Source organism: Brienomyrus brachyistius, chromosome 2, assembly GCF_023856365.1.
Source record: "Brienomyrus brachyistius isolate T26 chromosome 2, BBRACH_0.4, whole genome shotgun sequence".
NCBI lineage: Eukaryota > Metazoa > Chordata > Actinopteri > Osteoglossiformes > Mormyridae > Brienomyrus > Brienomyrus brachyistius.
The window spans coordinates 33,347,363-33,372,158 of record NC_064534.1 but is presented as its reverse complement, the minus strand read 5'-3'; the positions used below and the strand labels follow the sequence as shown (position 1 = coordinate 33,372,158).

The 24,796-nt window shown below is 45.2% G+C and overlaps 1 protein-coding gene across 5 annotated transcripts in view; it reads right to left on the bottom strand.

Moving 5' to 3' along the window:
* Positions 1-21,123, bottom strand: part of LOC125724945 (spermatid perinuclear RNA-binding protein-like) — a 33,384-nt gene extending 12,261 nt beyond the window's left edge. For 2 of the 5 annotated variants that reach the window (XM_049001439.1, XM_049001445.1), the window contains exons 1-3: positions 10,269-10,658; positions 2,022-2,230; positions 184-383 (exon numbers count right to left, since the gene is read on the bottom strand). In XM_049001439.1, the coding sequence (XP_048857396.1) occupies positions 184-383; positions 2,022-2,230; positions 10,269-10,392 (533 nt within the window). In that variant the 5' untranslated portion in view covers positions 10,393-10,658. Of the gene's footprint in view, positions 1-183; positions 384-2,021; positions 2,231-10,268; positions 10,660-20,679; positions 20,898-20,922 lie in introns of those variants that run through there. The other 3 variants (XM_049001459.1, XM_049001467.1, XM_049001455.1) reach the window with 3 other exon arrangements.
* Between the last annotated feature and the right edge of the window lie 3,673 nt (positions 21,124-24,796).

Genomic DNA, 24,796 nt, shown 5'->3' with positions numbered 1-24,796 from the left:
TGAGTTTAATGTTACATATTACAGAATTATAAGCTAAAAATCCAACCCGCAATTGCCGAGCAGGACCAGATCCCATTGAGACTCCACAGTACACATTTCCCAGGCTTAATTCCTTCCCATCCAATTACAGGTTTAAAGCCAGGGAGACTGGGATATTCCCAACACCCTCAGTGGGGGCCTTACGTAGTGCTGCTCTCCCCAGAGTCTGCGGATGGGGCGTCCTCCCGGTCCAGGCCATCCATCCAGTCGGACACCTGCTTGAGGGCACACTCGACGGTGGACACCAGCGTCTGCACGGCCTCCAGCACCTCTGATGACGGGTAGATCGCTGAATGCTTGGCCATGACATGACGGTCGTCATTTGCAAAAGACCGGATGGACCTCTGGGTTGGGGGCAGGCAGAGAAACGGCCTTAAGCCAGGAAGCATGGTCACACAAACACGCATCACACACAAACTGTATGCCCTCCCTGCATCTGTGTAGGTTTCCTGCAGGTCCTGCACCCGCAGCCCAAGATCATGCAGTTAGGTGGACTGTCGTCTCCAAACAGTCTGCAGTATTCCTGCGAGCGTGGCCTCGCCACGACCTCCTACTGGATAAGCGCGAAAGGGAAATAGATGGAATAGATGGCGGCTTCTTACTACTCTATGCAGCAGACTAACGTCTATCCGACAACATTCCTCACTTTTCCCACAACGCTGCACTCTTAAAAATTCCCTCATCATCGAGACTCATTTAGTTGCCACATAAAGCACAGTTTGTGAGAAAGGCAGCAGCCTATATTACAGTGAATTACAGTGACGAATGATTCAATACAAGGCAGCCTGGAAGCTGCGGCTGCGCCTACACAAACATGCAACTCAAACGCAAGTCAGCCTACCACGCCACAGCACTGGCCCGCATGCATCTGTGCTGGTTAACTTGTTAGTTAAACTCCTCAGTAATGTTTCAGGCTGACTTTGGAAAAGAGCAGCTGCTGAATTAATAACTGGAAATGTAACTCATCAGCATCAGTAACCAACAGACCCCAGTCCCTGGCTATTCTGGGTGAGACAGGATAATGGCCATGAGAGCGGGAACTGGATTTTGATGAGTCGTGTAAGCTGGGCAGTGCCCTCATAGTCACACGGACAGCAGGAGCTCAGGCGATAGTGCAAAGTCTTTTTGGAGTATGGATTGATGCAGAGTGCATGCTTGGATAATGTTCTCGCTCATGGTCTGGGGCCTGGAATCCTGTGGTACAGGTGGGAACGTAAACTGAGGACTTAGATCTTTATAGAGGGGGCTGAAATGATAAAGGCTGGCCTAGTTATAATGGTCTGGAAAACTCAAAGCTGAGTAGAAGAGGATTTCTATTCAAAGCTACGGGTGAGAAAAATCCAGACAGGAAGCCAAATCGCCAAGGTCAGAATGGTGACTAGAGCAAACTTTAGGGACGTCAGCATGCGGAGTCATCTGGATCCTCTGGTGTCATGGATGCGCGAAGCTGTGAGAGAGAGTGCACTCCGTACGGGACTCAGGGTCAGCCCCATCTGTCTGGAGCACACGGGAAGTGTGCTCGTTAGGGAAGATTAATGACAAGCGCCCCCCCACACCCGCTTTAATCATGTGTGCACTGTCAGCTCAGAGGGCAGGACCATCCATCAGAGGCAAAGCTTCCTTTGGGGAGTCGGCACAGGGCTTCACCACCAGCTGGGCTCTGCCTCACCCACTGCGAGGGTGCGCGTGCGCGGCGGCCCGGGCGAGAGAGAGGGGGCCCGCGCGAGAGAGAGGGGGCCCGCGCGAGAGAGAGCCTGAGTGAACACACACACAAGTATACGCCCATGCAAACACGTGTGGACACACATGCTCACACATACACGCCCCCACAAGAGCACATACACGAGCACACACACAGAACAATTCACGCATAGAAAACAATGCAACCATGCATGCATTTTACACACACACACACACACACACACACACACACACACACACACACACACAGAGAGTGTGACCCTGCTACTTGCACACGTTACCATGCCTGCAGGTCGGGTGACACAGATGCTGCTTCTTCCTCCGCTATCTTGCCTTGGAGCTCGCACTCGGCTCTGGCTGCAGGGCTGCCTGTGGTCTGATTCAGGGCGCGGGTCCCCTGGCTCGGCCTCCTCATGTGCTCCCCCTGGACCCGCCTCGGTGGACGCTGAGGCAGACTGAGAGGGGTGTTGCGTCCGGGTGCCACCCCCTACTGGAAGGCAGAGGAGACCAATGAGGTTAGCTGTACGTCATCCCCTACCCCATCCCAACCGCTCCGCTAAGTACTATGGGGCAAGACCTACGCTGACAAAAGCTACATGCCAAAAAAACAAGGAATGAAACATCCAAGAAATCACAAGGAGCTGAACAATGTGTCCAGGAGCTCTGAGTCAGTTCTGCGCTTCCCTAACACCTCCCGCACCCACCCAAGATCTCATCCCAGCCATAGCTGGATCCATCAAGAAGCACGCAGAGGAAAAGGCAGAAGAATCAAATCTCGAGTGCCCTTTGACAGAATCGGGCGATTCTCCCACAATGAACAAGCATGAGAGCACCTGTGGGCTCAGCCTCCTGACTCAATTATATTTAGCCTGAAATAATACATGTGAATAAGCTGGAAGAAATTTTCACCTCTTCACTACTCATTGCCGTAAGTGGCAGACTTGTCTCAACTTCTTCGGAAAATCGGTTATGCTGCATCTTGCATCTTGCTTCCCACTAGGCAAGCACTATGGTACTTTAGTGGTGAGAATAATCTACATTTGCACTTTTATGACAAGGACATCAAAGCCTTCATATCTAGCCGAATCTCTGTAACACAAGAACAATGGCCGAGGCACCATGGGGAGGCAGACCGCTGCTCACACTCTACTATAACTGAAACCCCAATCCATGACATCACTTACAGGAAATCCACATGTAGCCAGACTCCAACAGTGCAGGAAGCAAAAGTCACCACAAGGACCATGGCAGAGTTCTAATTGTCTGCAGTCACATCAGACAAAGCAAGATCTCTTTAATAATCAGAGTCCATAGACAAATCACTCAGTATATATACCATTACAGACTCACCACTTGGTATGATCTTTACAGTTTTATCTCTGTCGTCAATGGTAACCTTTGTGATTTGGCAATAAGCTGCTGTCGTTTGTCCTCCATCCTTTTTTTTTATCCAAACTCCCAATATAATTTATATAAACCTGTGAATATTTATGAACGTCAGCCCGAGTTGTACGGAGATTTCATCTTTATTCATAGGAGTCATTAAAAACAAATTCCTTTCCAAAGAACGGATGTCTCACCAGCTATAGAATGAAAGGGACAAGGAGACAATAGGTTTTCCATAGACCATGCAAATTTTTGAGAGACACAAATTTCAAGGTATTTGATACACACTCACAGACCACTTTATTTGATATACCTTTGCCTCCAGAACCAGTTCAGGATTTGCACGTTCTGAGATGCCTTTCTGCAAACTAATGTTATTTTTGTCGTTAGCTTTAACGAGTCTGCCCATTCTTCTCTGACCTCCCTCATTAGCAATGTGCGTTCAGTCACAGAACAGCACCTGATTGGTTGCTTTTTGCCCAACACACCCAATCACCTTAAACTCTAGATAGTGTAGTGTGTGGAAATCTCAAGAGGGCGACTGTTTCTGAGAATCTGTAATCAATTAGTCTTGAGTCAACAACTACATGGCATTCAGAATTACTCGAAACATGCGTCTTACCCCTTTGATTGCTTAGCCGAGTTGCAGCCACATGAGTTACTGTTTTGAAGAGCAGGGAGATGTTCCCAACAAAGTGACCTCAGAGGACCTATGCTATGCACAGAGTACATGTTCAGGATGCAGCAGACACACCAGGAAGTATGGAGGAGGGCTCACTCTTAATTGAACTCCTCCTGCTGCCCGGATCTACCAAAACATGGCTACTCAAGTGCCCTCCAGGGAGAAGGTGTCCTCTACACTGCTCTGCCTTTCTGAAGAATGGCTCCATCCACTTAAAAACACCTTTAGCAACAAAGGACAAAGAATGCTGTGTCAGGAGAGTCTGGGGTTCCTGAGGGACCAGGGGGGCTCCGTCAACAGAGCCAAACACACAACCTTTATTCCTGCACTCATTTAGGAACTAAAAAGTGTAAAATAAACTTACAGGCAATTTCTGCATATATCTACCCATTACAAGCTCACTGGTGTATAAAAGCAAGGAGGCGGTCGGGTGATAATTTAATGAATTTCACTTGATCAAATGCATCTAGAGCTCAGAGACGGCAGATTTATGAACATTTACGCTATGATTATGCGGGTCTTAAACACCGCAACCCCCAATGCAACCACGGTGCGGCCGCTCAGCACATACTTCACCCGTCAGGCTGGGTGGGCAAGAGACCCCGACTGCATCTGAAAATACACTGGCATTCCTCCAGGCTCTCTTCCCACATCCTTTCAATGACCTAATATTTCCCAAAATCTGAATAATTTTCATGCCACAAACCAGCCCTAATTAGTTTCTTGCAAGTGCACAGCAGCGGTGACTTGAGCCAGGGGCCCTGCGAGGGTCTGACTGCAGTCTTGGCTTCTGCCTTATTGGACTCGCATCTCTCCTAGGGAGACCCCTTTTAATAGCAACGTAAACAGCTTTGTTTTCCATGAAATGCATGCTCATGCAAGGTCCCCTCCGATCCCCTGTACTACTGGGCTTATGTGCTACCAGAGATCCAAAATCATTCCTTAAGGTTCAATTAAAATTTTATTCGTTTTTGTACTAGTCCTTCCCAAAGCACTCAGGATTTCGCTTCCTGAGTATCCAACTAGCATCACCAGTCCCACTGCAATACAGAGACTGCGATTGCTGCCATTGTGCAAGTGCCTGAATTCAGGTCACTAATATATCTTCCACTTGAAGCAGCCCTTGCAGTTTTAACTGCTGCTTGGAGGAAAATTCCGTAGATCATACATCAGCTGGCTAAGAATGAGCCTTCAGGTGTCATCACCTGGTACCTGTCTAACAGTGGTTTCTTAGAAAGAGGGGAAGATTAAGGTACCAAATAAGCAACACACACTGGTGGCCAATGTTTTGTGGAAAAACCTGAAAAGATGTTATATGAAGCACAGACTTTTTTCTTACTGAAAGGTGACTGAGCATTCAGCACTAATCTGTCCCAAAGAATTGTACAGACTTGGAGGCATTTACACTGCAGAACGTAAACTAGTTAACACTTGCTTACGTTTTCTCACTTCTCTCATCCTCAGCAAGGCTTTAAACCCCCTGCATAACATCACACAACCTCTACTGACGCAGAGGCCCAGACGATGGCAAATTCAAGGTGACCGTGAAAAGACGAGGGGGGAAAAACAAAAAAAGCGGACAGCAGACCTGGCAGCGAAACCATAACACGCTGGCATAGAAACCATCGGGGTTATTTCCGCTGTCTCTACGCACACACGGTGGCCCAGAAACGGGGCGACTGTGGTACATTCTGGGAAGCCCAGGAGAGAATCTCGGCCTGACAGAGAGTGTCGTTTTGGAGATGAGGCAGTCTGAGGCACAGCGATGCCGGTTTCACAGAAAAATATTCCCAAAAAAACTATTTTGATGTCATGTGCTTTGCGGCATAGTCTAGCGTCATATGACTACCGTTCCTGATATTCCATTCAACAGCAGAAGAGACACAAAGGAGCAGAACAGTTGCTGCAGAGGACATTAAGCAATACTTTGGCAAGCAGGTAAGAGATTCTTGTCTAGGTTTACTTCTTCTTTCCTGGAAAACCTTCATGTGAGCTCATAGTGATCCACCGAAAACGGCCCCACTGGCTACAAAACCCAGTTAAATCAGTCTGACTGTAGCGTTTCATTCTGGACTTTTTCTGATGAGACCGGAATACAGCAAGAACAGCTCCCAAAGCCCTACACTGCAAGACCCAATTAGGACACAGCCCAACTGTGCCTGCACAGGCTGCGGTGGGTTTCTATCTACTTTCTTTGGCTGATGTCTGACACACATTTTCTGAAATCATGAGCATATTTCTCGATATTTAGAAGAATATATTTTCTAAGGATCTGAAACAGGTCCATGTGACATAGGGATGGAAGGACAGGATGGGGACCTCGTCCGGGTTTTGGGGACTAACAAGACAGACAACCCCGACTTGAGAAAGGGGGAAGAATGGGAAAACAAGGTAGTGGATCTATAAGTGGAGCAACGAGGTTGGATGACTTGGATCCCTTCTCATTTGAGACAAAACAGTTTAAATTAGACAAAGGTAACTGAATGGCTTTGCTATATGACTTTGCCCTGCCTCAGAGAGCCCAAGTCTCCCTGTCTCATAACGCAAAAGCCAAGAATAATAAACTATAATTTGTGCTCATCAAAAGGTGGAAAGTTCAGGTCCAGAAAGTGTGAATCCAACCAAGGTTTTGTTTCAACCAACCAGCTGAGTGCTCTATGACTGACTCTTTATTCTGGTTAGTTGAAAGCAAACCTTGGTCTGTACTTGTAATTTCTGGACCTACACTTTCCACCTCTGGTGCTTATATAAACAGAGAATACCCAAAACCTTGAGCATTTTTACCAGCATGGGTAAAACACACACAACACTTCTGCTCTACCTGAAGCCTTTCAATCTTCCCTAAAACCAATGGCGGCCAGTTCAGCATCACGCTGACTGGCCCGGAACCCAGCCGATTTTGCGCTATGAGGCATCATGTGTTTGCAAAGATCTAACCCCGCATGCCTGCCGAAAGCGACGGCAAGGGTGAGCTATCCAGGCATAAGCGATACAGAAGGACAGCGGGCCGTATCTGCATTGGTGCTGGCCACTTAGCACACGCAGACGAGGAGAACTTCAGGCTCATGTAAATCAAGGGCCAGCCTTCTGCTGCTGTAGAGGATAAAGGCTTAAAAGCTGAAGGAGATACTTTGACCAGTTATCCAGGGTTTCGTAACACACAATGTTTTATACGTTTGAAAGCATAGAGTCAGTGGAGGAAAAAAAGAAACAAAAATGTGGTCTGTGATATTACAATAAAAACTGTTCTGCTGGTGTACACAATGTATATTACATTTATCAGCTAACTCCATTTTAATTATTAGCAGCTACTAATGTTCGAATTCACTTCAATCATAATTTGTCACATCCATTAGGATCGTTTCCCCCACAATGGGCATTCTCATATTTGTTCTACCATGATCACTCATTATTTTGGATAATTAATGGATAAAATAACGCCAAGATAAGCCATGTCGCTAAGTCCTAGGCTTTCAAAGCCTGAAACAATGACCTCCACATTTAGAACGAAACGTTTCACGATATTCAGCAATGTGGGAGCAGGCCTAATTTTCCAAATAAGAAACAAACCAACGTCAAACTCTAAATTATAAACCACAGTGGGGTGACATCATTTGCCGTCAAGATTTTAGTAACACGATGGAAAAAAATTTAATTATTTCTAGGTAAATGAAGGCTAAATAAAACATTAAGTAAGAAATATTGTAAGCAGTGGTACCATAATTAATCAATGTGCTTAATCATTTATTTATGCTAAATGATTTATCTCCTGCAAACTTGCTGATGTGCTCCACCAAACTTTCTGTCGACGTGCAGCTCAGTCAGCAGGAACAGCCACTGCCTCCCAACCCCTGGGACTTAAAGCATTATCAGGAAACGAATTGCTTTTGTTACCTCTTTGCAATGTTACCTAAGTAGGAACTACACCCCAGTCACAGCTCCGGAGGGGTGGGGGGGGAAATCGGCAAGGAGCAGACTAAGGTGATTGTCACACCATGAGCTCCAGCACAGCCGGTCTGCTTGAAAGTCTTTGAGGACCCCGCTTGCTGTCAGTGACGGGGGGGGGGGCACGGCGAACCCACACCGCAGTGAAGCAGGGGGGCCTCATAAAGGCCTGATCCTCGACAGTGTCGACACGTGGGCCAGGAGCCAGGCGCGGAGATGGAGCTGACGGCTACCGGCCCTCTCAGAGGCACTGACGGCTCGGCTCAGTGCTACGGCATTAGCGCGTCCGCCCAGAAGCGTCAACCATGACCATATTAGGCCCACATTCGCCACCGAGGCTGTGATGATGGATAGAACAGCACACAATCGCCGAGACCCTGTGCCTGTTTTCTCTGTGCGAGTGTCAACACTTTAAATCCCACCAATCAGCTCTGATATCCACGTCTGTTCAGGATGAGTCAATGGTGGAACAGCTAAATATACTGTAAAGAGTTCCTCTAAGCAGCTTCTGCTGCTGCTCTCCTAAGACATACTGAAAAATAATTCAATAAATTTGTTAATTTTAGTTAACAAAAACAATTAAACTAAAAACAATAAGTCAATTTTAAATAATAATGGATAATTGGACTGAGATGTTAGGCCAATACATCTAACCATCCATCCATCCATCCATCTTCCAGCCACTTCTCCAGTACAGGGTCACTGTGATCGCAGATGCTTTCACACGTAGGTGTGCTGAGCATTAAAACCTGACACTTGGTGCAAATTTGTACACCTGCCTCACATTGCCGACTCAGCCTTGAGCTGCTGGGTCACAGGACCACACAGTGCCATCTGTTCCTGTTAGAAATCACCCAGCAGCACCACGCCCTCCCTGAATTAACAGGATGACCTTGGCTGCTATACTGTCTCTGGTACAGTATGAGAGTGCGTGTGTATGTGTGTGGGTCAGATATAGATCACATTTTGGGGTCCAAATGTCCCCACAATATGATAAAAATCTGTTTTGAAATTGTGTGCGCAATTTTTTTGGTCCCCACAAGGGGAAATTCAATTTGATAAAAATCTGTGACTGCAATTAAAAAACTAAAAATGCTACAAGTCTTGTATTCTGTTTGGTTACTTGTGGTTGAGGTTAGGGCTGGCTAAGGAATAAGGTTGTCATTAGGGTTTTGCCCATGTAAATGAATGGACCGTCCCCACAAAGATATGAGTACAGATCTGTGCATGCAAGTCTGCTGACGCTTAAGCAAAGGGGTTAAAGAGGGTGTCAAAATGGGTGCAGGAACTGCATCTCTGCACCAAAATAGTGCCTAGAAATAGTGTGAGAAATATGAAATCAGCACAACATAACATACATGCGCAAACACACACCTAGATAGATATGCAACCTGGCCCTGGCATCTGCGGCTGTGTGCCAGGGTCTCAGGCAAAATATTGGATTTGAAAATTAACAGGCAAGCTTGAGTCATCGAATGTATAATTTGTGCTCAGCCCTAGCGCCGCCCTGCAGCCGTTACATGTCCATAACCGAAACAAATCTGTGACTAAAACGAGCACTTCTGTCAATCTCCTAAAGTAGCGTTTACCAACTGGGTCCATGAGGTCCCCCAGACAGTCCATGTTTTTGCTCCCTCTCAGCTTCTGGTAGGAGCAAAAACATGGATTGTCAGGAGGTCCCCACGGATCTGGTCGGGAAACACTACCCTAAAGCGTTTCCAGGGCGCGCACACGCACGCACACAGACAGACACGCTCCCGGGTCAAGGCCGACCCCCTAGAGCGAGCTCACAAAAGCACAGGTGAGCTGTGACCTGGTGAAGTCAGCAAAGACCTTAAAGCACCACTTACTGCAGCTCGGCACGACTTCAGCTCTTCCCACAGCCCGCCGTAAAAAAGGCTCTCTCAGGTGCAGCATCAATATTTATGTGTTTGTTTTAATATTTATCGCTCATCAATATTTCATCGACATCGATCTTAAGGCATCTGCAACCTTTTGCAGAATGACGGCTTTCTACAGCTAGAGAGATTATCAAGTACAAAACACGCAGAGAAAACATGCACAGAGAGTCCTAGACTCAGACAGGGTGAGATTACTTAATAATAAATAAGATTAATAAAATGCAGTGAAACAGAAGCACAACATACTAAAAAGGCGGCATTCATCCAACCAGGGACAGGGCATCTCCATGTTATTCTCATACTGTCTCTATGCAACTGACCTCAGCTTCTCAAGTGTTTATTTTACACCTATAAAAGTCATACCATTTACAGATAAATATTTCCCTTTCCTTCACAGCTTCATAAGGCTCCAGCTGTCTACACGAGGTCGTGGATGTCACCTTCCTCCAGCACCAGGCCTGAGGGACTGGAGCTCAGGCTCAAGCTGAAACGTTTAACGCCAAATATCACAAACAGCAAGCGCCGTCCGTCAAATCGCGCTCTTTCATTACAACCGGGTCCCGCCAGCCGCACTGAAGAGCCACTGCCAGCTGGAGGAGAGCGGCGTCTGTCACCATTGACAACCCGCTGGCATCTGACTGGTCTGTCGTAGGAGCTGGTGCGGGGACCAGCCAAGGTGTCCTGGCTGACGCAAATCCGTCTTCTGGGAGAAACGGAGTCGAAGCAGGAGCCTGGCATGGCTCACGCTCAAACTGCCGCCTACTAGGGTTACCAGGAGGCTTGATGATGTCACATCGCCGTCACACTCAGACAACATGGACCGGCACCGATCCCGGGAGCTCCGTCCAAAGCACACATCACGGCCCAACGCAGTTCATCGTTAAAAACCACGGTGTCGCATGCTCCCAGAGGCTCTAATGATGCCTGCTGCTTTGAGATCTACGGGTGCCTAGAATTCCACACGTTTACAGAGCATCACACCAGCTGGTGAAAATCTCCAGGCTAAACAGTGTAATTCTATTCAGCAGGACATATTAGGAATGCTAAATAATTCACTTCTGACACTGAAGCATTGTCCTTCACAGACATCAAAAATAATTGTGATATACTCTGCATTCACATTATAAATACTGGAAAACTGTTGATGTACTTCTGTAATACTCTCATCTAAACTTGCCTCCATCTATAGTTAACTCAGTTACTCGGCTAGCTTGTCCTGCTATTCCCATGCTTCCTCATTCAGTAAGGATAGCCTGTTTTGCTTGTTAGATAGTTATTTTGGAGGTACACACACAAACAGGCTCTTGACCCAGGACGGCTCTGGCTGAAAAACAGGGACGGAGTAATCTGTCAGCCGATGACAAGCAGGATTAGGTTGTGATCGTGTTTCTCAGCTTTACTCCAGCATCTGTCTTCGTTTATTGCACTGTCTGCATGCGGCATGACACTCTCTGCGGCCCACCAGACACAATCCATCTCCCCAGGCGGAATCTGGAGATCAAACCACCAGCAATGCAGATCTTAATGGGGCTGTGCAGGAGCTGCAGCCATCTTTCCTGTTATCTTCTAAGCTTTTAGGTGTACCGGATGCAAGTTACCCGATCACCAAGTCTTACAAATCCCAGGCAGAAGACTGGAGTTTAGACCCAGTTAAAAGCATTGGCTCCAGGCTGATGGGTCTACAACGGGCAGTTCTATGAATTACTGCTGGAAAGAGGCTGGCAGCCCTACTGCCTTTTAATCATGCGGTACCAGAATTCATTGGTATTCACATATCCCATCTTGTCCCCCTAAGAGAGACACGCACATATTAAGGTGAAAGCAAAGCTTGGGGTCAAGGTGCTAGGGTCAGCCAATTTTCTGGGAATAGTTTTGTGAATTAAAGGGCCTTACTTAAAGGCCCAACAGTCATATAATTACCCTGCCATGGGATTTGAATCAGTGACTTTCTGGCCACAGGTTCAGATTGCTAACCCACGAACCACACAGCCCCTCCTACACAGGAAACAGCGCATAAATCGTACAGAAAGAGCTACTAAGATGTAAGGATACAATAGGGAGGAATCTATCAATATTCCAGAGGGGACGCGAGCAACGTGATCAGAAACGGAACCAAGCAAGAGTCCTTCTTCCCCGGAAACTGCACTGGGGTAGAGGACAACACCCACATACAGCAAACAGGATCTGCAGGAGGATAACTTGGCCCCAAGCCCCATGTGTCGAGGACCAGGAGGAGGAGTCTGTCGCAGTTTAGGGTCTGCGAAAACGGCCGGGCTATTCAGAGGATGTGCTAAGAGTAAGGCGTGGGTTTCCAGCAAGGGGGGGGAAGGGGATCGCGATCCATATGTGAAAAAACGAGTGCTAAAAATAGCCAGGGCATACGGGAGGTCAGCCCAAGCTTACGGCCCGGGACAGTCCCATTAACAGCACGAGTCTGTCGCCATCCCTCAGCTCGAGGGCCCTGGAATTGTGTGCGTGCGGATATCATGTATGCATGCATTCCCCGTGGGTTTCTGTTTTTCTTGTCATGTCTACCATGAGAGCCCTTAGCACATATTTCTGTACATTGTTTATGACTGTAAACGAGAATGTAAACCAAACTGGCAGAACCAGGTGTGGATCATGTACACACACCACACCCCCTTCAATTTACAGTTACCGTGCTATAGTATCTGTTATGCCTCATGTGTAAGACTTTCAGGTTAGAAAATTGGCTTCAAAAGATAAATAGCTAACCAAGAAAAAAAACAAAAAAGTGTTCCAGCTTCAAAATCCTGATCTTGCTGTTTAATTGCTGTTTAATAGTCAGGATCATAAAAATGCTCCATTAAAACAGATAAGACAGCTTCCTGATGTCTTTGTTTTACAGAAAAAAAAAAACAGTGAGAATCCATCATCGTGGTGAAGGTTTCAGGTCAGCAAGTCCAATATCAAGTGTGGAAAACCAGGTTTACTGAAATGAGGGGCTGAAGGATTGTTTCACAAAGGGGTGTCTTTCTGTCCTCGCCCCAGCTCTTGGGTACATCCTGCCTGCTATAGCCCAGACGTCGTTATCATTGACCAAGAGCAGCTGTCCTCTCTTCCTCCATGCTCGAGGTTGTGACGGCATGTGGTGGGCTCCTCCTTTCTGGCTGAAGGCTGTACATCTTGCCACAGATGCACCGGCATGCAGGGGATCTCTGCAAGACAGTTCAAGCCCAGCTGCGCCACGACATGAAGATGGGCACCGCATCAAGACTGTTCACTGCAGGACCACACGAAATCCACAACCCCCATGTGGCCGCTGCCACTACGAACCACCAAGAGGCACAGTTGCAAAAACTCTTATTTCACAAGGCACATCTCAATGGTCTGTCTGTAACCACAATGGACTCCAGTTCCTGGCTGTAACTGGAGGTCAGAGATAATTCCAGTGCTGGTTAACACCAGGGTCCTATTTTGCATTCGCCAAGCACACAAGAACCAAGCACCTGATGGAAAAAAAAAAACCCAATACAAGAGCAATTGGACTATCCAACCATTTTCACTCAGCTGACTTGGGCTTAATTAACACATGGTAAACAAAGACCGGGTGGCAAGCTGAACAGCACTAGCTCCTATACAGGAGGCCAGTAGCAACTCACCAAACAGGCAATAACACCGGGAATGTTTCCACTGGGAACACTTACAAGGCGAACATGCACAAGCTGAGAACGTGCAAGAGCGCGGGCGGGGAAAAGATGAGGCATGAACAGAGAAACGATTGGAAGAACTGGAAATAGAAAATAGGAAAGTGGAACTGACATCGACTTTCGGGTAAGGAACGCAGGCTTCTAATCGGACAAGGGCAGTACTGAAACCGTAACTAGCATTTCCAAGTAAAACTCATACCTCCAAGACAACAATTACTAAATATTGCCAATAATCTTTTAAAACATTCACAGCCTTTCAGAGGATGCTGGTTATAAGACTGCAATGACATCATCAGCCAGCTTCATGACAGAAAGGGTGGCCGATGGGACAATGGGTGACATCCCCTTGCCCTCCGCTATGCTTCGAGTGGCGTGCAATTTCAGTGTCGAGTGCATGAGGGACCCTCTTATGCGTGAGACATGTAAGTGCAGATCTGTGCCGGCCTTCTCATAAACACAAATAACACAGCAGGGTTTCAAGCGTTTGATAAAAATCATTGATTTCCCCCCCCCCCCCTTCTCTTTTTCCAGCTCAGTGAAAACCCAGATACCTCGGGATTAACTGCCTGTGAGGAACTCAGGATCTCGCACATAAGAGAAGCCTAACCTTTACTACTCAGAATCCTTGCCTCTTTCAAGCCAGACACTGATCAAACACAGCAGCATGAGGACTTAAGCAGGGCTCAGATGTCCTGATGTCTCATCCGCAGGTCCATTCCCCGCCATCATCCCCCCAGAATCATCCGGCACCTTTCCCTGCCCAGCAGGTACACCGCTCCAAAGTCATTTCTTTTGTTAACACATTTACAGCCTTCGATCCCATCCTCACTCCTACTATCAGACACTGGAAAAGGGTCCCCATCAAAAACCAAGTAGGAAACGCAACGGAAAGATTAAGAGCGAGAGATAAAGCACGGTACAAAACCGAAGGGCACCGGAGGTGACTGAGGAGATTATCGAGAATAATCCGCGCACAGTGGTCACATCTGTGGGACTGACAACACTTCCTGACAAAACCCTGCAATACACAGAAACAAACTTCATGACAGAATGAGGTTTATATTTTAAAAAATTGCAGTTCTCTTTATTTCATTTAACATGGACCAGTCAAATTCACCTTACGGTAAAATGCGGCAAACCATACAGATCTATTATCTGTCATCTATGCTTAATTACAAAAGAAAGAGCCTAAGTTGCTCAAACTATATGTCATTGTCTGAACACACCCATGCCTAAACAAAGGACTTCAGAGAAGATGATGAGGCTGATCACCTACTGATCAACTACAAGACACAGGACCTGCCAGCTCTCCATAAACCTCAGGCCTCATATGCAGGTACAAGACACGGCGAGGCTGTAAGTCTGAGCTAGCTTTCGGCAGGCCCAGACAGGCCAAAGTAGGTATGAACGTGCCAGGACAGGCATGGAGCCGTTCACAGGCACATCCGAACAGGCCGATGGCAGAGATCACCGCATCCAAATCATCTAAAGACCTGTATATATAGTGAAGCAACAAGATGCACTTTGGACAAATATACTTGATGTGGCAAAAGTACCAACCCACACAGCTGTCAGACGATGACAGCGGAGAAAGCATCTCTAAAGGGTATGCAATCTAACATGCTCAGAAAGAATGAAAGCTACGTATGATTACATAAAGCTAGTGCTAATTGTATTTTTGCCGGCAAAGCTGAAGCTCAAAGAGAAAATTATTTATATCAGACTGAAAACATAGAAGGGACACAAAACTGACATCGTCTCTTGATGTGAATAATAGATTTGCATGAATTTACATATAATGCACCTTCAACTGTGGAAATGACAACACATGTAGATTAAACATTTTTTTCTCTCCACTATAAGGCAATAACGGCAGTTCTGCGACATAAATGGAATGAAAGTAACAGGAGAGCATGCCCCTTTGTTTAGCTGCTGCTGAGTGCTCATAAACTGGCTTTACTTTACTTCTGTAAGTCAACGGTTTGCAGACCGGCCCCCCTTGTCTGGAGCACTGGCCTACACTCCGCGATTTGCGTAGCTTCTGGTTTGTGGACCAGCCATGCACCCGTATCACAATGAAACATAAACGGCGTCAGCATATTCTCTCGCCACAACCTGCCGGGGTGAGGTTCACAGTGTGTGCTGTGCACCACCCGCCCGCCCACACAGCACGACAGCCACACGAATGCACAACTGTACCCTCTTACTTTCATTTTTGTGATTTTACTCCCAGATGCAAGTGTCATCCATATGCAATAGTCAACGACTTCTCAATATTAAAAATACACCATGAAGAGCTTCCTGCCAGACAGCTGTTCTGGGATACTGCACAGACATCACTTTCAATCAGAAGATGCAGAGGAAGATACTAGTTAGGATAACATACAAGTTCAATTAACAGAAGGCTCCCAAATGATTATAAAGATCTAAACAGGTCTGTAATTTAAAACAAACAAAAAAAAAACTAAAATTTCCATACAAGAGTTGGATCTGGACCCTGAAGCAATGGAGGAAGGTTGCCTGGTCCAATGAGGGCGTCTAGGTACATTTTGAGCATCTGCAGGATGCGGGCCGACAATATATCATGGTTATTAATTAATATTAAATGGTCATTATTTACCGTATTGTGTAAGCTGATGCAGCCAAGTCACAGGGCTAGCCTTCATTTTAGCAGTGATTATTTTGACATACAAGAATTGCAGAAGTAAAATTAAACTAAAGAATTTAAGTCAAAGTGATGACACAGACAGACAAAACTACTCCGAGTGGCTAAATTGCACATAGCATATACTTATTTATGGAAAACTTCGTAGTACGAGTCTGTGGATGCCTTCTTTTAGTATGTTCATGCATTACAGTCAACCTGTTGTGATATCCAAGTTTGAGGACAAGCGGGTGTAATGAATGGACAACTGTATTTTTATTTACTTTTAATACGAATGCTCCCAAAAAAGGAAGGCTTTCCCACTCTTTTTGTTATAAATTTTAATCAATTTATCTTCAGTAAGTTACAGTACAATCGTGACAGTAATACAAAACACAGAAGCTAATATCATGCGTTTTAAGTCTTTTAAGTAAAGTGACGGGCAACGGAGTTTAAAAACAGACCCCTAACTGAATGTACAAGCCAACAAACAGTATTATGGAATAAAACAAAAAGTCTTCTTTTTGACCATCGAATTCCGACTGTCCATCGTTCCCCTTCTCAGCTCATCTGGGCCCTTTTAGCAAGTTTCATTTCCTCAATCTAAACACAAGGAACTAGGCATCAATAAAGAAGAACTGTTCACATGGATGCCCCGGGGGGTGGGGGGAGGGGTTAAAACAAACAAAAAAAAAACACACAGAGATACATTTAAAGAGACTGATCCAAAAATCCCAAAAGGTCTGCATTTTCAGTTTGACTGTCTCAAATTATGAACAGCAGAGCTCTGCAATGCTGAAATGAACAAAAATTACTGAAAACACGAAATCTAAACACTGTACCAATAAACTGAACCAGAAACAATTCCAAAATCAGGAGTGTGTAATGTTGCAATATTTCTCAATAAATCTCGATGACCACAACAAGAGCACTAGAACTCTCTAGCATCCTACATGGGATAGAAGTCACCTGCAGTGTACACACACACTCACACGCTACATGCGGTTTGTGAGGCACCCATTCAGCTAACTGCATCTTTGACTGTGGACGGGACCCAGAGAACCTAGAAGAAAACTGCCCAAACATAGGAACACACACACACAAAGCCAGGGGCAAGATCTGAACTCCAAACCCTGCAGACATGACGCTGAAGTACTAACCATTCAGCTCCCTTCAACCAACACAATAATAATTCCATATAAATTACTGCAGTTTTGAGTGACATAATTCCAAATGAAAGTCCGGAGTGAGAATGAAACGATGCCCGATCCTGACAAATCAGCAGTCACATATACAGACCACAACACCAAAAGCCATCATACTGGGGACCAGCTCAATGTACTACACCAGATGCTGGAAAGAAAACCACAGGACAACTGTACCAGATTTCACGACGTTTACATTTAACTGCAATGTCCACCTATCCATTTCTGAAATGGCTTGTCCTATTCAGGGTCACAGGGGGCTCCGGAGCCCATCCCGGAGGAGCAAGGCAGGGAACAACCCAGGATGGGGCACCAACCCATCGCAGGGCACATTCACACACCATTCACTGACTCACTCACGCCCACCTATGCGCAATTTGGTAACTAACTGCTAAGTCCTTTTGTTTAAAGAACTGCAGCAGCAGGAAAAACATTAAACCCTTCGGCCACTGTCAGGGGCAGGAACGGGTTAGTGAGAGACAATGGCATTTCTGTAATGCTTCAGAGTCTAATTGCCTGCTGGATTTAACAGGTATATGTTAGCAGCGGCACACTGAATTAATAACTCTTCACGCTACACAACTGCAATAACACAATGATCACTCTGCACTCTCCAGATAATGATCTGGCTGCAATAATGTTTAATACTGGTTAATGAGTCCATTTCCAACAAGCATGCAAAGTCGGTTGGTTATGAAATATGTCACCCATACACCTTATAACAATAGTCAATCTGGCCTTCACATGAGAACAGGTTTCAGCATTGTGTAAATTTTCTTTGAATGCAATCTGTCACCTAAGCCCTTTCATTTTTAATTTGCACACCTGGTAGCATCCCAGCCAATGACAGGCTCCCGATTTCCCCTGTTCCCCACCTCAAATGCCTTTTAAGGTCAAAAGAAGCCTGGAGAAGATCTGCAGTCTGCAATCCTGTGTGTCTCATAGCTGTGCCTACTGCCTACAAGCAACACTTTCCACCTGCTGGCCAGGCCAGGTAAGGGGCGGGGGGAGGGAACCGACAGCAGTCTCTTTATGGAGAGCTTCAGAAAGATTCTGCTGACTGCCTAAAAATGTGGGGAAGTCAGCAACAGCAACCTCTGTCCCTGGCTCCACTGGAGCTGCTTGGCTCCATTCTTTGACCCCTTCATTTTTTATTTAAAAAAAAAAAAAAACACACACCCCCCCCCCCCCCCATTACTTTTACAGTGCTACACTCTGAGAGAATGTGCGAAAAAATGAGGCATTTCCAGCTTGCGTATGTGGCTTTTACACCTCACATTCACGTTTGGTGAACTGTTTTCCACATTTGTCAGCATGTGCACAGTGCATCTACACTGCAACAGCTGCAAGTGAGTCTATTCTGGAATGCTGAGTTTCAGTTAAATTAACTTTTCATACACTTCTATATTCATAGTGTACTAGCATGCCTGAAATGGGTTTTTCCTCTGGTAACAGTGTGTTGCCAACATCTCTTCACACAGAATATGTTCTCTTCCACTCCACAAGTTCTTGGCTCAGTCTATACGAGGCGTTTTTTCTCACCATTGTGGTGGAATGCATTTCATATCTTTTCCAAGGGTTCTGCTTTTAGCAAGGAGGAGAAGACATGATTACCTGGCCTGGCCAGCAGGTGGAAAGTCTCACAATTCAAGGAACAGTTTATAATACCTTCTTAGCAAACGCGTAGCTATTTGCTAACCAAGCAGAGCGTCCTTAATGCACTTCCCATCATGCAACAGCATCTGGAGGAGATAGCCAGAAACTTTAACGCTGGAACTGACAAGTTCACAGGCTGCCCTTCTAAGTGTGTTTGACTAGAAAACATGAAAGCCTCAATTCTCAGCTGCCACCAAGGTGAGGAATCCAGGAAGATTTTGAAATGTGTCTCACAGAAACCACAAGAACCCACAGAACCCAGCAAAAAAAAAAAAAAAAAAACAAACCAAGCTTCACAACTGAGCCACTCAAAGTTCCAGACAGAAAAAGTCAGACCAAACTGAAGAGTTTTGGGAGAAAAAACAATGAGCTTCACGTCACGTTCCATAGAAAACAGCACCCATTAAAACTATATCCCAGAGTTCCTGGATGTCTTTCAACCCTGAACATGAAAAGTCAACAGGATGCTTCACTTGGTCCACTGGGGACATGACCACTTGGTCCAGCTGGAGTACCAATAAATGCAGGACACTATTCCAATGTTTCAGCATAGGGAGAACATCGTCCCTATCACCGTTCTCTCAACAGCCACATCCCTCTATTTAAGACCCTCACTGATTGCATCAGCAGACCATACAAATCAGCAAGAGTCAATGTCCAGGGAGCAGCTAGCCTTGTAGGGTAACCCACTGTCCATGACCCCACACACGGTCAGCAGTGTAAAGCAGTCCCAGTGTGCTGCGGATCACTGAGCAAACTGCACGTCAGACGCCAGAAATATCACGACAAAAACCTTTGAGCTTTTTTCCACGATTCACATTTTAGAGTATAACAAAAATGTCCATCCAAATAAACACGAAATCAATCCATGCGTCCACATACATTCTACAGTTGAGCTAAAATGTGCTTCAGTGTCACAATTGCCAGCAAATATCAATAAGTTTTACATAGAAAATCATTGTCAATTTGGTCACAGAAAAAAATGCCAAGAGAAGTTAAGTTTAAGTCGACTTGTTCGGCCACCAGTGAACACCTGAGCAGGAGATCCAGACTGCGTCAGGGAGCAGACCACCCCGCCTTCATCCGCACGTCGATTATTAGACCGCAGTCAAACATGCGTGTTAGACTGGTTTCTCACTGCCCACTAGCTTCTCAAACTGCTTCTGACATCTAATTTTTGAGATATGACCTTTTTCTAACGTGAAGACTATGAATACTTCGCCACGCACAGCTTGGAAAAAAAATCTAAAGATAAACTGTTACTATAAGATGTTAACCGACATTACAAATCGAAAGAAAAGGGCAGCAGTTACCAGCAAAACATGCTTAGTTTATGTTGTCGGGAAATCTCTAACAGATAATTTACTGGTTATATGACCATATTCGTTTTCACTGGAAAAAAATAAAAATAATAAACTGACTGGTTCACGGGTTGATTCGCCTATATTTAACCTTCGCTTTTTCAGGTTCAAACATCAGCAAAAATCCCACAATAACCCGGCGACGACCCACTCGACACTGGGCAGAAATAAGTCAACATATTTTGCGAAATATGTTCACTGCCAGTGGAAATTAAAGAGCACCTGCTGACACCGGGTGATGGGCGGATCAGGATAATCCCATGTACCTTTGAATGATGATCTTTCCGAAGTGCCTCAAAACAGCTACATAGGAAGTACAGCAGCACCGATCCGAAAACAAACTTCCCTGATTATCTTTTCGACTTACAACGTAATCGTCCAATTTAAAGCAATTAACCTGGAACACATAACGTCTTTAGGACAGCAATCCCGATGTTTCCGTTTCGTAACTAAAACAGTACAAGATCCGGAAAAGCCGGTGTACTTACTTTCTCCTGTTCTTCAGCATTCATGTCTACATAGGAAAATATAAACGAAAGCGAAGCGCACTGTTGACGGTCCTTTCTCATTTAATCCACCATCGTTACTTCACCTGATTATCAGCATTTCTTTCTCTATCACTAGGCTCTACAGACACCTTTAACAGATCGCCGTGGCGTACTAACGAATTCACCCCGTTATTCTCCGAAAAAAGCACAACTTCCAGAAATGCCACTTCAGCTTCTACTTACTGACTTGCAGCTACTGCGATCGATCCGAGTCTCGCAGCCTCGTGCCGGAGCGGGTTTTTGGCCGTTTTGCGGCGCCACTTTCTTTATGGTTACAGCGCGTGCCGCTCGGTGGTTTTTGGGGCACCATCTGGCAGGAGAGCTTGACTGAGCCGTGAGCGCGCACGCGTGCACATCGGTTAGTGACAATCAGCCAGCGCCGGACTGCATGGCACTGGGGGGAGGTGGACAGGACGGGACCCCGAAACTTATGGGCAATTCGCATTGTTCCGGCTGCCGAACCAAACTACATAATCAATTCATTATGACACATATTTGAATGGCATCCAATCCACCACAATTTCGGAACAATTATTTAACTAAAAGCAACCCATATATATTTAAAGAAAGCCTAATTTCTCTTTGCCCGTGCAATGTGAGAGCGAGCGTTTACATCTCCTTTTAGCCTGATCAAATTTCCTACTTCGCTCTGCTAAAACGAACCCAGCGCAACGCCAAATGCAACTTTGCTTAAACTAACTGACCCTTTCACTACTTTAGATTCACCATCCCCAAAATACAATTGCTGGGTACTTGACTACAACATTTTATAAATGCCCACACGATTATAAGAATATCAAGCGTCTGCTTAAAGTGCTGTTTTATAAACTAGATGAAATAGTTAGGTGATGCACTTCCAGCACAGCACTAAAAACATTACAGCTACCATATTTTAAGCTACAGAGCTGAAATCTGAAATAGTTGCCTTAAAGCAGCACAGCGTAATAAGACCCCGAAACTGCTAATACCTAAACGCTTGATGTATTTGAGACACACTTAGCAATTAAGTGTTACATCTGCTTTTTTAATTACCGTGGTTATGTTCTCGCAGTAGGTCTATATTCGTTTCATTCATTCTATATTTCGTTTCTTCCAACTGGTAAGATTGTTTTGTGCACGTGATCGTACGAGTTTTCCTAATTGGACGAAGTTGTCCCTCGAGTACCAATCAAAACCCCCAAATCATCCGTACCTGAGAGAAACTATACCGTGAGAAACCTGCATTACTTAAAATAAATTGCATTGATCCTAACGCTAAATATTTCATCACAAGTTTCCTGTGTCTGTTGGTATCAGGGCAGTGCAGTTTTTTTTATCCATGATATTTACCGAGTTGTTAGACGGCGCAAGAGATTTGCTTTGCAAAGTGCCGTACGGTTCTTTTTTTCGGGTTAAGGGACAGGTGAGTTGGTTCTTGTTATGCGTTTTTTTTTGGGGGGGGGAAGTATCTCCTTCGTTGTCACGCTTTCAATGCATTTGACAAGGTGTCGCTCTCCGTGAGTCTCTTGTAGGCTTTCATGTGCAACCTTTCAACACAGTGCATGCGGGCTTCTCTCTGCGCTTTGTTGCATTTTCTTGTTTAATATCTTTTGGTGCGGAAAGATCTTTTGTCATTGTAAAGTCTTGCCGAGTCCCTTGGCACCTGAATGTTCTGTGTATTTTCGCCAAGTAGCGCAAGTAGTTTGGTTTTGGAAAGGGTTACTGACTGCCTTACTGATATATCAAAGTAATGTTCGTAAAACAAGTGAGAAGACTTTCCTCTCGACAGCTTTGTTCTTTTTGAAATTGAAACCTTTTCATTCAGACTTTCTGTAATATGCACTGCTTTATGTAGTTTACTATCCACTCACAAATTAAAAGCAACCAAGGGCACCAATAGCAGTAGGATGACAACAAAATTTACCATCATTCTGATGAATAGTTGTAAAGCACTCGACTGTCAGTCCATCTTCCAAATGCAGTACAAGATCACAGGGAACTTACCAGTTCATTTAATTCTCTGTCTCTGAACTGTGGATGAAATGAGAGTACCTGCAAAGCGCAACGGGAACATGCAGACTCCACAAATAGCATGGGTGTGATTTTTTTTGCCCCCAGTGCTGGGGATGTGAAGTCGTAGCTACCTACTGAGCCACTTACAGTGCATAGAGATGTGCACCATTTTATTGACTATCACATCCATCTGCAAACTATGAAATGAGGTACGTTTCTTCCACTCGGAATCGTCAGTGGTGTTAAAAATTATTTTTAGGGATCTGAGTTTTGAACAAGATGTTAGGGCAGTGTTAAGCAGTGACTTCCCTGTGCTGCATTTCTGTAAAAACTCCTCTCATTTGATCAGTTTTAGATGGACAGCGCCTGCATCTAGATATGTCTTATGCACAGAAATATGCAAAATTAGTGTTCTATAGTGAATACATCACTCACTACTTTTGTCACCCTTTTTATCCATGTATATTACTGTTTCTCTTCTGTTGCACTAGCTGCTCTTATCTATTTGCATGTTTTACATTTGCATTGTGAAGAGGGCAAAATTTCAACTAAGAATTTCATTGCAGTGTTTCCACCATCTGTACGCCTTGTACATAACAATTTGAAGGCTGAACTCTCTCGGGATCAGCGCGGGTTTCTTTTGCAACTGAATTCTGCAGGTACGTAACGCGCTGCAGGGGAAGGGAGCGTGGGAGACTGTATTGATGAGGCGGTGTGCGTTATTTGATTCCTCGCCATCCGTAACAATGCGATCAATGCAGAGCTAAAGAGAGCTGGGCCTGGTAGGAGGGCAGGTGATTGACAGGGGGACTGGTTTGCACTGCAGTCCTGTATCCTGAGAGGATACAGCCACAGGATCAAAACTGCAGAACTGTCCAGTCAGCAGACAGGGTGACAAACACTTGAGCATGCACCCACATTCATGGCCACGCAGACGTTTTGGTCAGAGTTATGCATGCCCCACATAAGGTTTGAATCGCTGACAGCGTGCTACCACTGACAGATTTGTCTCTGGATGCTGGTGGTTACTGCTCCGGAATGTCCTTCTGTCAGTCCCCCAGTCAATCTCTACATGACTGCGTATACATGGATAAGTGAGGGATAAGCTATGACGAATGACGCAAATACAAAAATAATCAATAACAACTAGGTGTAATGCACTAATCACGTTGGAGTAGATTATCTTTATATTAACATGTCTAGTAGAACATTCAAAACGGTTAATGTAAAACGGTTGGGCTGCCGGAACTCCCTGTGCAGTTGCACAGAAATAATCAATACCCACATCACATCTCTGAACCAATAAGAAAATAGTATTTACCAAAGCCTGGTATAAATACACAAAGGGATAGTCAGGTGATAGAAGAGCAAAGCGTCCAATCCTGCTGGTACCTCGTACATGTTTGCAAGTAGCGCATGGCATCTGTGGGTTGGTCCTGAAGATTTCTTACGGTACATTGTCTAGTGCTTGACCAGACCGCTACAACTCATTCTGTTCTGGACTTATTATCCAGAATGACATTACAGTTGTTTATTTTGACCTCATGAAACATTTACACATCATCCATCTTGGTTTTACTTCCCTGGCGATGTCTCACATCAGATTCAAACCTTCGGTTTCAAACGTTAGAAGGCTACCAATGAAAGCGTTCCCTGTTACCTGCGGTAAATGTTATATGTCCTCATTGCCACACTTGTACTTTTTGCTTATGGTAAAAGCATCTGCTAAATATATTGAGATATCAACACAGAGGATACTGTGTTAGTGTCAGTGGTGTGCAGGATAAACTGCTACCATCTGCACTGTTTCAGTTCCTTCTTGTCTTCTAGCCAGGTCTCTAACTTCCACCTAATAGCATCCACATGGCGTAAAATATGTGTGGAGGAGAAAACTGCTAAAAATGTTTTTGTTCTTACGGTTGTCTCATTGCTTCAGAAGAGATATGGAATTATTGTTTACTTTTGTTAGTGTTTGCGCATGTTCCAGCAGAAATTATGCAGGCCCTTTGTGATGACAGAGCTAGTCAAGCTCACACTCTGTAGAAGGTTCTGTTTATCCAGTGAT